This window comes from Myxocyprinus asiaticus, chromosome 6, assembly GCF_019703515.2.
Source record: "Myxocyprinus asiaticus isolate MX2 ecotype Aquarium Trade chromosome 6, UBuf_Myxa_2, whole genome shotgun sequence".
Lineage (NCBI taxonomy): Eukaryota > Metazoa > Chordata > Actinopteri > Cypriniformes > Catostomidae > Myxocyprinus > Myxocyprinus asiaticus.
Genome location: NC_059349.1, coordinates 31,832,468 through 31,848,388, shown reverse-complemented (window position 1 = coordinate 31,848,388; position 15,921 = coordinate 31,832,468). Strand labels below are relative to the sequence as shown.

At 34.8% G+C, this 15,921-nt stretch overlaps 1 protein-coding gene across 1 annotated transcript; it reads right to left on the bottom strand.

Annotated features, from left to right (window-relative positions):
• Positions 1 to 13,584: 13,584 nt before the first annotated feature.
• On the bottom strand, positions 13,585 to 15,842 carry LOC127442262 (transmembrane protein 70, mitochondrial-like). The gene is made up of 3 exons (XM_051700143.1): positions 15,518 to 15,842; positions 15,265 to 15,364; positions 13,585 to 14,174 (listed from the first exon to the last, which is right to left on the bottom strand). Exons 1-3 carry the CDS (start codon positions 15,719 to 15,721, stop codon positions 13,729 to 13,731), a joined length of 750 nt encoding a protein of 249 aa, XP_051556103.1. The 5' UTR covers positions 15,722 to 15,842; the 3' UTR covers positions 13,585 to 13,728.
• Between the last annotated feature and the right edge of the window lie 79 nt (positions 15,843 to 15,921).

The window sequence follows — 15,921 nt, the reverse complement described above, 5'->3', positions numbered from 1 at the left end:
CCAAGATTGCGCATATGACTAAATCTGTATTCCGCACCTGTAAAACAAATTCCTACATCTATTCCTATGTCAACATGTGTCGTTTGTTCAGAAAATAAAATAAAAATAATTAATTTAATACATATTCTATGTGAAGTCCTGGTAGAGGACATTTGATAGTTCATTCTCCAGTTCAAAATGACAGCTGGTCTTATACTATATGCAAAACTGTTCTACACAATTTCTGGCACCTCAACTTCCCTTTTGAAACATAAAGTGGGCTAAGTGGACTTTTTGATAAGAGGCGGGAGTGTATATATAGAGGCTCCTTAATTAACACTGTATGCTTACTCCTCCTGGCTCCCTCCCTGCCATTAGATCTAGACTGATAGGCCCCCAGGGTCAAAGCTGCGAGGTCAACCTGTCCTAAGACACCTGTTCTCTCTTGTCAGGCCTGAAACAGGCTCCCATTGCGAATATGCAACCTCACACCCAACCCTCTTGACAAGAGCTCTACCAAGTCCTGACTTTCCAGCACACATACTGTATATATAACACTGGCAAATACATATTATATTTCTGCTATGCGCTGCTCATGGCACTCACCAGTGATTTCATTCATCTTATGTAATTTAAGGAATACATTGAATGTTGTCATTCATATATGTATACACAAGCACATTTCTTTTCAGTATCAGTTTCAAAGTACAGTAACACTTTGGACTATGGACATGGACTAACACGTAGTACTTTTGCAGTGCTTGTTAATCTTGGTTTGTTACTTTCAACATATACTAATCCATTTTTCAACATTAAAAGTTTCATACATAAACATTAGCTAATGTTTTATGATCTAACATAAACCTACAGTGAAAAATAGTCTATTTAGAAATTAACATTAACCAAGATTATGAAATGCTGTAAAAAATTACTGGTTATTGTTAGTTCATGACAACTACAACATTTTGTGAATGAATAGAACCTCATTGTAAAATGTTACCATTCATTTTCACAGCACTTAATTATATTGAGTAATATTAATTTATATACTGGTCATTGTTAGTTCATAATGCATCAACCAGTGCTGGGTAGATTACTTCTGAATTGTAATCTGGTACTGATTACAATTTACATGACTAAAATGGTAATCAATAACATAATCTCTTCATACTTGTTTTACTTTAGGTTATCAAATCTGATTACTTTCAGATTGCTTCTGACCTTACTCTTGTTTAGTTTATGTCACATGCATTCAAGTAGGATAGTTCTGTACCATTTTGACATAAAAATACAAAGAGAGAGAAAATATATTCCATTCTTTATTTCCAAAATAAATAAATAAAGACTCATCAAAGACTTCCCAAACGTACATGAGCGTTAGAAGAATTAGAATGATCAATAAATTATGAACAATTTACTGATTAATATGCAATCATGCAATCATAAAAAAGTAACTCTAATCTGATTATGAGTATTTTAAAATGTAATTTAATCTAATTACAAGTACTTTATTTTGTAATCTGATTATGTAATCCATATTACATGTAATCCATTACTAGCCAGCACTGGCACAAATTTATATTAGCGAACACAATATGAAATTTAAAAAATGTTATAGAATTATTTGTAGAAAATATCTCTAGAAATTAACATTATCTAAGATAATGCATCGTTTAATTTTGTTCATTGTTAGTTTATTACATACAATGTTATTACATGGCGCTCTAGAATACTCGATTCTGATTGGTCAGTGGCGCCATCTAGCGGTCTGATATTTCTCTCTAACCAGTGCACATCCATGTATACAGACCACTCATCAGGGTATCTGAGCCATCTTTCCTGCTTCTCGTATCACTCTGCGATCTCTGGAAGTAAGCTAATAAAATTATTTAAACTCAAATCAATGTTTCACATGCATTTTTTATTTATTTTGCAAGTCTTGCGCAGTGAGCAGTCAGCACATTTCTCACTTTCTAGATAAAATGACCATCCCTATTGGCCATTTATCTCAAACTGGATTGGCTGCCCTTAAACTTAACATAACCTTAAATCTTGACAACCATTGGGTCACTGCACACACTGGCTTTCATTTTATTGGTTAAATTTAAAATTTAGCCCACCCAATCCCAAACAGCATTTAGCTTTTTCCACTTATAATAATGATAAATGCCGAGACAATAAATGGGTTTAAAGATCTTTATTAAAAGGGAAACGTGTAATATACAGAATATAACAATAATAAAATATACAAACATCTGGAACACAATGTGTAGCTTCAATTAGAGTTCAGTTAATGAACTTGCATCTGACTATGTCACTTGTCATCACATGAAAGTGATTATTTCCCAGTATAATGGGGTCTGCATCAAGTATCTTCTGTGGCTACTGGAACAGAGCTTTTCAAAGCTGCTGGTTTTACAACCCACACTGGCCTCCTATAGATACTTCTTCCTCATAAGACATCATGTCCACAGAGTACACAATACTCATGTGTCTGTCTCTGTTGACCTGGTCCCCAGCAACTGCAAAACATAACAGTCATTTAACCACTTAAAAACTCATATGCATTAAAAAGATACATCAACTGTATTATCGATTTTAAACTTACTCCTTACTCCTCTCTCTTTTACACAGTCTTGATTGAGTCTGTCAGCTCTGCCTTTTCCAGGATGAAAAAAGGAATACTTCTTCCTCATAGTCTCATCATCAAGTCTTGCAGGATGCTTAACAGACATCACATATTGCTAGTAACAGAAGACTGGATAGGTAAACCAACATATAAATGGATATTAAAAGATTGCAACAACAGTTTGAATGTTACCTTTTATAATCTCAGAAGATGAGTTGAATCTGGTTGTGTGGGAAAAAATTCTTCGGTGGGAAAAAGGAATCATTATGTGAGTTAAATGCAGAATTGGTATTAAAACAGTATAAATCAACTGTCTTACCTGGTTAGAGGATATTTGAATGAAGATTCTTCTTTGAATGTTGCAGTCTGACAGTCTGTCTAGCATCTGAAGGTGTGTTTGAAATGACTCAAGTCTGACCAGAGATCAGAACAACAAAAGTATGTTTAGGAAGGGGTGAGGTGGAGGTGTGTGTGTGTGGGTATGGGGGGTCAATCATGAATAGTCAACAGTGGGGGAGACGGGGGCTAGTTGTTACACTTTTTACTCCAGTAAATATTTCTCAGAGTAGGTTTCATTTTTGAAGTCTTTTCTGTATAGACACACACCTTAAAGCTTTGGCTGCAAAAAAAAAAAAAAGCTGTTGAACACCTCCACATTACTGCCCAGGAAAAAGATACACGTTGCAACACACATTGGCCCAACAGCAGTAAGCCAGACTAAAGAGAAGGTATTAGTAGTAATACCACTGTGCACAATGGTTACAATTTAGGCCTATATGATTCCTAAAGTTTTCATATTGTTGTTTTTCTTATGCACACGTCAGATTATTTTTTATTTTAACTTTATTTTTCTGCTTTATTTATTTTTTGTTATGTTTTTATTATTTTATTAACTTCTTCATTTTGGTTTACTACTGTACTCTACAGTAACTCTTTTTAATTGGACAGATTAAATTGTTTGCATTCAATTTCTTTAGTACCCGTACTTTAAAAAAAAAATAAAATAAAATAAAAATAATAATATATATATATATAAAATCTCTTATGTGATTTTCTACAATAGTTTGGTTGACATTTCCTGACCAAGTGATCATGGCTATTGATCAAATGCATGAGGCAGATGTTATGAATGATCCATTATCCATTTAAATGAACTATTATGTCAGCACATGGTAACAGTGTAGATGTTAAAAATTAACATAACTTAAAAAAAAAATTATAATAATAAAATACAGATAAATCTCTACATTAGTTTTTTTCTATAATGTCTGTCAAAAATATGAAGTAAAATAAAATGTAGTTATTATTGAGTTGAATATCACCACTGTTTGGTTAACAATTTTTACATTCAAGGTATTTATTTTGGCATGTTGGTCTGTACAGTAATAGCTCACTGTAGCCTACAATAAGCCAGACTTTCAGTTATCTGCCTTCCCCTGTACTCTGAAAACACAGCAAGCACCTAACACCTTTCACTCACAATTGCCAGTCATTAACATAAAAAAGGCCCTCCCAGCAAGACTACCATCAGTCATCACAACCAGCCGAATTTTAGCAGTAAATGTCTGTCAAACTTCACGGTTCCCTGTACATGTCCACTGAATTGAATATGTGGCTTTTTGTGGACGTTAATGGTTTTATGTTACTTGGGATCGTTTCTTCCCTAATTAAAACGCACGGTCACCTCTTAATTTTAGTCTAGTTCTTAGTACTGTTAATAACCTCGGGTTTGAGGATCTCAGAGATCTCACTGAGAGATGCTCAGACAGGAGATCAGCAAGGTAAAACGGTGCTAGAACATTTAAGGATTTATAAATGAGGAGTAGGACTTTGAAATCAATTCTGTAGCAAACTGGAAGCCGGTGTAACGAGACTAAAACAGGGGTGATATGTTCACTTTTCCTGACACCAGTCAGAAGCCTAGCAGCTGCATTCTGTACAGCTTGCAACCAGGAAAGAGATGATTGACTAATACCCATATCAAGTGCATTGCAATAGTCAAGCCATGAGGTAATAAAAGCATGAATTGCCCTTTCAAAATTCTTAATAAAAAGAAAGGACTTCACCTTGGCTAATGCTCGTAAATTTGTAAAAAAGTAATCATGGATAACTGTGAATATTGAATCTCTACAATGGCATCTGAAACTGAAAACTATTGATAAATGATGCATCCAAGCCACTAGGTGTCAGTGTAAATCCAAGATGACACAAAGACAAAAGTTACTGAATGCACCCTTAAGTGGGAGTTTACTATTCCCACATTTTTCCAGATTTGACTCTTTTCATGCAGTGTAAAGTTTATTTGCATTACTGTTTAACCTAAAATACTGCCAAAGAGACCATACACACATTCTCTTTTTTTATATACTAACAAATTATTGCAATTTGTTTTCATTAACATAATAATCGAGTGTCTTGTACGGTAATGACTCACAAATTACACATTTACAAGATATTAGCAAAAGCTTTTAAGGCACCTCTCCGAGGCCCCGTTTCCACCTGGTATTATGATGCGTTTCAGGTGATCTGGTCACATGTGGTCAGGTGAGACAAATCGCTGTTTACACCTGGTCACTTAGGGGGCTTTCACACTGGGCACGTTTGCTGCGGTCCGATTCCGAGTGCGATTGTTCCCGGTGCCCCCCGCAGCTTTGGTCTGGTTTCACATTCACTTGATTCTATCGAATCCCGGTCCATTTGCATTCATCTTACGTCATCACAAACACACATGGAGAACACAACGTGACTCATCATACTTTTTGTTTTTTTGTTATTTTGGTGCCATTATGCACAGCAGAGTGAGCGACAACTGCGTATATGTGCGCTTCATGGTGTAACTCATCAGATGTCCAGGGGAAGGCGGCTTGCTGCTGCTCACAAACTGCGTTTTTTGAGGAGACAGCTGATTGCAAGGAATTAATTTACATTTTTGTTTACACTGCATGCTTACTCACGTTCGTGTCCAAGGTGAAGTTATCGCCACTGTCATCTCCTATTATACCCTATATTTATAACCTATAATAGTATTTATATATAGTATTTATAAGGTGTATAGATAGATAGATTGATGTCGTCATCGGCTAAAACGCATGCGCAGGATACTTTACATCCTGAACGAGTTGCTTTCACATTCACGCGAATCGCTCTGCAGTTTCACTGCAACTGAACTCAGACCACCTCCTACAGGTAGTCTCGGGTTCGGTACCACGTTGCTTTCGGTACCACGTTGCGGTCCGCATGACAACTTTCACATTACCAATTTTTCATGCGAACCATGCTGTGTTTCTAACTAAACTACCAGTGTGAAAGCACCCTTAAAGTGACTCCTGTGACCACTTGTGTTCGGATTTGGAGGGCAGGGTCTCTGTTTCATGATGACATAAATCAATCACTATGCTCGTTTGAGATTAGCAAATTCTGCGCAGAACCGATCACCGGCAGGTGCATGCCGGTTAGAAATCTGTCTGACTTGCTGTGATGTCATGTCATGTCATAAAATGTCCCACAAGAGCGAGGCGGCCACAGTTGTTGCAGGCAGGTGGCACAGTTGCTTTTTCTGAGCTGTGCGAACTGCAGAAGTATAGGTCTCTGCAGAACAGTAATGGGTGTTTTCAAATCTGTGGCCGTTTTCAAACCGGGATGGGCATTTTTAAACTAACCAATGAAAGTAGGGAATCTCAATGGTTTGAAAACACGCACTGATTGGGAAAAGCCCATTTTTGTTCTGCAGATACATACTGTAAGTCTCAAACTGCAGGCACAATAGGAAATTACTTGCCACATTCGTAGGTGGTTTGGAATCCGATTAAAATCAGATTTTTCTTAATGCGTTTCAGTCTGAATGGTCAAATCAGATTTTTTTCCATCATTTGCTGTGCACGACGGTTGTTATACATCAGGTTTTGCGAGGAGAAAACATAATGCACTCCGAATGGCATAATTAATGCCTTCACAGGGCACTTTGAATTTAATACAATAATGATGGCCATGCATTAGGATCGTTACAAACAGAATTTTCAATAAAAATAACTTCAAATGTGAGTTCAGCCTGTTTTATTACACATTTCAGCCCTACAAAACTCTCACAGTGGAAGGTAAACAAGGCGTAGAGATCATCACTTCTGAATGAAACACCCATATGTCAATTATATTTTACAGGGCACGCAAAGCACTGCAAACCTCTTATAATAATACAGACATTGGTTTAACATACTCAAAGAGATGCGCTAAGGTGCAGTAACCCATATCAGTTGCGAGAAACCACGGCGCGATAAAGTATTGAATGTTACGAGAATACGGGACGCTTCAGCATTTTGAGCATTTCATCACAGGACGCGTGTCCTCAGCTCACCGTCAGACCTTTTTATGCTTTAATACGGGACACAAAGCCTTCAATATGGGATGTTTCGCTCTCTGCTAAAATACAGGACTCCAAGATAAAAGGCGTCACATATGAGACGTTAAAACAAGCAGCAACAACACTAGTAGCAACAAACATTGCCTATGCCACCTCTCCCATTTGTAAGCTGTTGTCTGTGAAGAATGTTCATATTTGGATACTGCCCTCATGAAAAGCATAATCAATGGTAAAACATCCATCGCTAAAATCTCATGCATGATGAATATACGTAAGTTTGCTGCGTTACCATGACAACAAATGTGGACGTGATAGCAAATGCGACTGTAGTCTGAACAGAAAAAATCTGATCTGGCCACATATAACTTGCAGTTTGAACAGTCACTCAAAAAAACTGGATTTGAGGAAAACTTTTCCTGCAGTGTGAACAACAGGCCAAGATTCTATTTTAACCAACTTTAACTGTTTTAGTCTGTTCATATCAAATAGGGCCAGTTCTTCAATGAAAGACAATAATTAGTAGCTGATAATGCACTGTCCCCTGGAAGAAGCAGAGAGTTCCAAAATGGTACACCAGTGTAGGCAGATTAATGGGCTCTCATTTGTCTGAATTGAAATGTTCTTTAAACTGCTTCCTGGTATCAAAATACTATACAAACAACAGTGTGCATACCAATATATCCACATGGATTTATTGCAATTCCATCATACAAGAACTCCAAAGCTATCATATTTACTAAACACTGAGACTCACTTTATCTGATCAGAAAATGGAACTGAAAATGCACCTGCATCTGCCGAAGCAGTATGTACAGTAGCTTGTCCTAAATCAGTTTTGGAAAAAATGCATTCTCACTACCTTCATTTTTCACTTGTATAGTGATGTTAAAATGTAAAGTCACTGTTCTTTCAAGGTCATCAATAATGTTTACTGTCAGGTAAACCTGATACTCTCCCTGAAAAGTAAAATAGCACAATCTGTTTTACTATTATATTAACATTGTTGTTTTTAATATAATTTGTTTTTTTTATCTTGTATTATTAACTACAGTATGTTTTAAATATTATTATAGTAACATTCTTTAGCTTTGCTATCTATATTAATAAATCTGTTTTCTGAAAATGGAACGTCTCATTTATATTGGAATGGATCCAGAATTTACTGTTGATTGCTCACCTTAGGGCCATAAAACCTTCTCACATAAAATGGAGCGGTTTCATGAAGTGTTTCTGGAATAAGGAAGCAATCTGATCAGTAATCACAGCTGCGTCGATCACATCACATTATTTACAATCACACGAGAGATGGTGCAGTAAAATTGTTCTAACGTGTAGTACCTCCTTTGATGATGTAACATATTTTGACATCCTCACAGGGAACATCTGGCTGTGTTTTCTCCAACCACAGCTGACCTTTGTAGTGAACAACTGCATGATATCCAATACGAGTGACTGTGAACACTGAATAACAAAACAAGGCAAATGTCAATAGCTCAAACATAATTCCCAGGGGAAGTTCCATAAGGTGTAGACAATATTATATGTATAATGTAATCAATAACATTCATCTTTCATAAAACTTACTTGGGATTACTGTATAAGTAAGAGAGTACAAGGGCACTCCTTGAGAGCAGGGAGAAACGCTCACTGACAGGTAATACAGTGGTCCTGATTAAAGAGAGCAGTGTCTTTTTTAAATTATCTAATGGTTTCTCAAACAGCAGTACAAAAACAGCCAATTTGTGTTGTAAATTAAATTTAAGAAGAAATAGTTTTATGCATACTGATAATAAATAAATAAATAAATAAAAATAAAAAAACATCTGTAAAAACATGTCACTCATTTGTAAGAATCACTTATCTTTTGTGGCTACATAATACAGTGTTTATAATAAAGAGTTTTAAACTTTTGTGTGTATACTGTAAAGGGGAGACCAGGCTAGATGGTACACTTCTACTCCAATGAATATTTATTTTTTAAAGTCACTTTCTGCGTAGACACATACCTTAAAGTCTCGGCCACATGACAGCTAATGACAGCTAATAGAAAGGCATGTTGTTATTGCATTATGTTAATGTTGTATTTTCGAATTACAGAACTAAGCGGTAACATACAGTATGTAGTAAAAACAATATTGGCCCTAATAGGGATCCTTGCAGAACACCACAATTAATTTTTAATAGGACTTCTCATCTCCAACAGACACTACAAATTTCCTATTCGTCAAGTAAAAAATAAAAAAATAAAAAAAACAGTCTAAAGCCACCCCAGATATTCCCACCCATCTCTTCATTGTTTCGATTAAAACAGAATAATCAACTATATCAAACGCTGCTGTTAAATCAAGCAAGCTCTCCAGCATCCTCCACCATCAATAAGTCACTGGTCACCCTAAGAAGGGCAGTTTCTGTGCTGTGGTTCTCTCTAAAGCCTGACTCAAAAATGTGGCTTTTCAGCCAAATGTCAAAAGTAAAACTATTATGAAACAAAACAATTCGTAAAACAACAAAAATTGACATGGTAATACAATTCAAACATAGTTTTGTCTAAAAAATACTGTAATTGATTAATTGTATAAATGTTTATTTAAAATGCGTGTGACAACTTGCCTCAACCTGATATTTTTGAAATATACCCTTTTCCTGACAACATAGTTTAAACTTTCAGTTAAATTTAACCTTCATTATATAGTTGTCCCTTGCCTGAATGTATGCTAGTGCACTTTTATTGTGTTCACTTGTTTACCCAACAGCTATTTCAAAAATATAATTATATTAAAAGTAAAGTTTGTGGGACAAAATTCACAAAAATGTATCTACAGTTATTTAAGAAGGTTTTGAACTAGGTGTTATAAACCAACGTACAAAATTACTATATATTTGATAATATACAAAATATTTTATATTTAACTTACCATCATATGTGTACCAAATGCTGAAATTTTCAGAGGAGCACAATAATTTTCTCTCTACAAAGGCTGAGGACACACAAGACAATAAAACTGCAATAAAACAAACAAATGCTGACGGGTACAAAAGCACCATAACTGTTACAACCTTCGTGAACAAAACCAGAAGCAAAATCTCTCTGTCTGAATGGTTATATAACTGATTTCTTATATATATAAGCCTAGAAGTTAGGTTATGCACGAAGAAGAAATTCAAATGTAGCCATTCACAAAAACAAGTCTTGCTCTAAAGTTGATTGCACTATTCTAGAGTCCACGATGTAATGCATTGTTCTAAAACTTCTCCTTTGGTTTAAAACCAATCACATGGGTTTCCTTTGTAAATATCAGTGGCCATGTTAATAGGGAACTGTTGAAAAAAAGGAAGTTTGGAAATGAAATAAAATAACAAACTTGAATTCCGAAGGGGATGTGCATTTACTTGACTTCCCATTTCTGTACACTTTCATATAGGATTAGCATCACAAACATACTGGATGACATTCCATGCCTTCCAAAATTCAATACAATTCACAACAGGCCAGTGAAATTATAAAAAGAAATGAAACCAACCAGAGGCATAATCTCTCTGTCTAAATAGTTATACAAGTGTATTTTCTGCCTGTAAGCTGGGATATAAACAAATAAAAAAACAATTTTTCAAATACTTTACTAACAACAGGTCTTTTTTTTATAACTGGAATTATCAAAGAGTCACAACAATGCACTCTCAATATTCTCTTTTAGATTGAAAACTGACATGTTTTTCTTCTGTACAAATTAAAATCTTCTGTAAAATATTAAATCAGGAAGCAAGCAGGGAATTGGGTATGTGCATTTAAATGACATTTATTTACACTTCCATACAAGTTTTGGCATCCCAAACGAAATGATACCATTCCTGCCAATATTCAATACATTACAATATTCCACTCAAATGGTGAAGTGTTTTGAGATAAACAACTTAATTATCCACCAAGCTATGACAGTATATACACTCACTGAGCTCTAGTGGGAATACCTGTACACTGTGGCATGATTGTTGGTGTCAGACGGGGTGTTTTGAGTATTTCTGTAGCTGCTGATCTCCTGGGATTTTCACACACAATAGTCTCTAGAGTTTACTCAGAATGGTGCCAAAAACAAAAAAACATTCAGTGAGCAGCAGTCTGTGTACACATGCCTTGTTGATGAGAGAGGTCAACAGAGAATGGCCAGACTATTTCGAGCTGACAGAAAGGCTACGGTAATTCAGTACAATAGTAGTGAGCAGAATAGCATCTCAGAATGCACAACACGTTGAACCTTGAGGTGGATGGGCTACAAAAGCAGAAGACCACATCTTCACTTTATTAGGACCATAGTATCCCTATTAAAGTGTTCAGTGAGTGTATGCATGTGAAAGTTATTGTAAAACTTACTGCGAAAAAGGCTGTTATAAAATAAGAAATTAAATAATAACCTTAGTGAAGTTTATGCATAAAACAAGTTTAAAAAAAAAAAAAAATCTGCTAGTGGAACAAAACAAAACACACACATATATCATTCTCCTAAAACAGGCCATTATAAATTTCAGCAATTTTGCTTCTCAGGTAAATTTATTTTGTTGTCAGAATACTCGCTCTTAAAAATGAAGGTGCCACAAATAACCAAAAAAGGTGTTTCAAAACGATGCCACAGAAGAACCTTTTTTGGTTCCCCAAAGAACCTTTTAGTGAACGGTTCTCTAAAGAAACTTTTTAGGTTCTACAAAGAACTCTTTTCAAAGGTTCTTTGAAGAAGCACTAATAAAAAGGTTCTTTGTGGCACCAAGTGATCTAAAACCCTTTTGTTTATGCTATTTATTTATATGATATCAGTATTGGAAAACAAGGTTTTTCTGCAGTATATACCTAAAATATAGGTGAAGTTTGCCCTATAGCCCTCCAAAATATGGAAAGAAAAAAAAATGCTTTTTCACTACAGTATTTTTAATTTGTACTGTATAGTGACATTGAAATGTACTGTCAGCCTTTTTTCAATGTCATCAACAATATTCATATCAATGAAAATCTGATAGTTTCCCTGGAAAGTGAAACAAAAAAAAAAAAGGAATACAATTATTAAAAATGTTAACTGCTTTTCACAAGACCTAATATACCTTGTAGTGCATTAGAATTGAAAGCTCACCTGAGGACCAACAAACATTTTCATAATCAGTGAAGCAGTTTCATGCAGTGTTTCTAAAGCAAGTAAGCAATATCATTAGTATTCACAACTGCATCACTACAGTAAGAGATGGTGTAGTTAAAATGTTACCACGTAATACCTCCTTTGATGATGTAACATATTTTGAAATCCTCACAAGGAACATCTGGTTGTGTGTGCTCAAACCACAGCTGACCTTTGTAGTAAATAACCGCATGAAATCCAACACGAGCGATTGTGAACACTGAATAAGAATTAAGTTAGATACCGTACATTGCTATATAAACTGTATTGTATGAAAAAAAAAAATGCCATACAGCTTAAATAGTCAGCTCAATCATTATTCCTATAGGTGCAGATCAATATGGTTTAGAATAAGCACAATTCAATGAAGAGCATTCATCTTACTTGGGATCACTGTATAAGTTATATTGTAAATGGTCATTCTTGGAGAGCAGGGGGAACCAATTAGAGACAGGTAATACAGTGGTCCTGATTAAAGAGAGCATTGTTTTAATGAAATAACAATCGCATCTCAAACATGATCTTGAAAATAAATAAATGAATATTCTAACAAACATTGTGCAAAATGTAGAATATCTATATTTCTGGATGGTGTAGCCTAGTGGTTGAAGATCCAAACTGTTTCAAAAATGTTGTGAGTCCAAACCCCATAAGAGGCGATTTCAACAAGCCTTCGACAAGCCATTGTGCTCTTGAGCAACGTAGTTGAGCCCAGGTTGCTCCATTAGAACTTAACTGATTGTTAGTCTTGTAATTTAAGGGAAAAAATAGCTTTGAGTATAGATGTGTCATACTTTGTCAGTAGCTATAACATTTAGAGCATTTGAAATAAGAATGTATCGTTTTTTCGATTAGTTTTGCACGTATGAAATTCATTGTACTTTATCTTAGAATTACTTTGCCATTGTACTTCAGCATTAGAATTTGCCTTTTAAGACACTGGTTTAAAATGTTAATATATAAATACAGGCTTTGAACTGATCAAACAGTATAATTCAGCAAATTGATGTCTAACAATATATAGCTGAAGATTAAAAAAATAATGATATTCATCTTACCTTCATAGCTATACCAAATGCTAAGATATTCTGAAGAGCAAAATGATCTTCTCTCTGCAAAGGCAGAGGACATATAAGAAAATGCTACAAAATAACAAAGAAAGGCTGAAGGGCACAAAAGCACCATAACTGTTGTTTTTGGGTGAATAAAACTAGTGGCCAAATCTCTCTGTCTGAAATAACTAACAAAAGGTCTTATTTATAACTGAAATTCAAATAGGGTGTCACAACAATACAGTCCATTATTGTAAAACTTCTCCTTTTGATTGAAACTTGTCACAAGTTTTTTCCTCTATAAATACAATCAGTTCTGTGAATAAAGGAAGGAGTTCAAAACGAAAGTTTGGCCATAGCATAAAATCATGAAACAAGCAGGGAATTCAATGGGTATGTGCAAATGGGTAAATATATCCTTCCATTTATTTACACTTTTACACAAGTTCTGGCATCACAAACATACAGCAGCCCACTTGCAAATTTCAGATACATTACAACAGTCCAATGAAATGATGAAATGCTTTGAGATTCTCTAGATAAGCGGACAAGCTAACTTTTATCTGGTTTGTTTAAATCTTCTGTGTCAAATGAGAAGGGCTGATCATAACCCATGAGGTGGTTGTAGTCATGGGGCAAAGCAAAAAGCATTGGGTTAACCAGCATGGAGTGTTTCTTGGCATAAAAAGTGGTGAACATCCGGCTCACGTCTGGGATAACAACATCATTCTGGTGGAACACAGTCCGTTTCTCCACTAGAAGGGCACTATAAGTGATGGCTGTGTACATGTCCGTCTCCTTTTTATGGTATAGGCGTACCACATATCCTTTGGTGATCAAGTGAAGGAGAACAGGGGTCAGAAATGTGAAGAAACCTATAAAGCCAAAAAAAGCCACTTGCAGTGCAAAGCTGTTCACACCAACACCAGTTTTCATGAGAACATATGGCATCACACAGAGGCTAATCATACTGCTGGAATAGGAGAAAAACTTCACACCTAGAAATAAGAGAAGATGATTTTGATTAACACAAACACAAAGAAATCACTGCAACCAGCAATAATGATAACAATCTGATAGTCTGATGTATGTGGTTTGTGTGGTGGTTTTACAAATGCAGTGCAAAAAAATAAATAATAATAATAATTGTATTGCAATAAAAACATCTAAACATTCAAAAGATACATTTACTTGTAAAGCAATCTATGGGTTTCCCATGGTCATGGAAAACATGGAAATATCTAACATTTTATTTTCCAGGCCTGAAAATGTCATGGAAATTTCAAGAGTGAATATATATTTTTCAAGCTTTTGTCTGCTCTAAAATAATTCATTAGCCAGATAATGCTCTTGTGTATAGGAAAACTTGCTCGCAAAGCCATAGTGATGTCATATTTGTCAGTAAATCATTGTTTACAATGAAATAGTTGAAATGGTTCACAAATTGGTCTAAAATGATTAGTTAAAAAATAAGTCTGAATCTAAATTATTTTTAAACATTTTAAAAATCAGTATCCAGTAATCACAAATGCCTGAAAAGGTCCTAGAAATTGATTGATCAAAAAGGGAGGGAACCCTAACTCTAACAAAGAGAAATCAGAGATATCTAATCAAATTTAGTGAGATTATATTTAACAAGAAAAAGAAAAAACTATTTGTTAAATGGGTAAAAAAATAAATAAATACATTTAATTCCAAGTTTTTATTCTTACCCCATTGGCAAATAGTCTTTCCTTGTTTCACGCATAAATCTCACAAAATGAACAAAATATTTTTAAATCATTTATTAATCTCTGTTAATGTTAGTTAATAAAAAATAAAAATCGTCATTATTAGTTCATAACATATACAACATTTGATTTAAAAAAAATTATTAGTATATGTTAAAATTAACATGAACCAAAAATTAATAAACGCTGTAAAAGTACTGTTCATTATTAGTTCATGTTAACTAATGTTGTTAACTAATGGAACCTTATTGTAAAGATATTTTTATTGGAAGATTTTTTATTTATTTTTTATTTATTTATTTATTTATTTTTGCAGTTTGAAAATGTTAAGTCTTTGGGTATGACAAAAGCTATATACCAAGAACAGCTTTGCCCAGGTTGCCTGTGTAAATCAATTCCCCATCTTCAGACTGGACTGGTGAGGACGCATACCATCTAACAGCATCATATGATTGAACCTGTGGACAAATTGAATCATTAAACACATTCTAAAACAACCTCCCAGTCTAGTTGCTTTTAAATGGAACTAACTGTAGATATGGTTAAAAAACAACAACATACAGAATGGTTAGTAGCAAACGACAGCGTTAAAAGTGTCTTTTATCAGCTACCTTATTTAGATGGACTTTTAAATACGACCTTCGGATCTCATGCAGCAATTGATTCTGGCTCCTCACAGGTACAGCATGAGTGTGGAAAGCTTTGTCAATATTTTCATAGCCGTTTAGCGTTGAACGAATGCCGATGTTTCTAACGATCTGTTGCTGATTTTTTGATAGACGCCGCAATGCGTGGGAAACTCCGATTTGATACATTTTCTAAGAATAACTCCCATAGACAGACTCCCACCATGAAAACCCGGAAACGACTTTGGTCCTGGATCACACATGTGGGACGTGAAAGATTTGTAATCTGATAATTCACTGTGGAAAACCAAATAAATATATATATATATATATATATATATATATATATATATATAATTACAAATTTCAGACAATTCTGCGGCGATATG

What these genes read in the sequence shown, in the direction of transcription:
- LOC127442262 (XM_051700143.1), bottom strand. Translation starts at nt 15,721, where the DNA reads ATGTATCAAATCGGAGTTTCCCACGCATTGCGGCGTCTATCAAAAAAT. An exon ending in TAAAAGTCCATCTAAATAAG is followed by an intron (nt 15,365 to 15,517) that starts GTAGCTGATAAA and finishes ATTTGTCCACAG; the next exon opens with GTTCAATCATATGATGCTGT. An exon ending in CCTGGGCAAAGCTGTTCTTG is followed by an intron (nt 14,175 to 15,264) that starts GTATATAGCTTT and finishes TCTTATTTCTAG; the next exon opens with GTGTGAAGTTTTTCTCCTAT.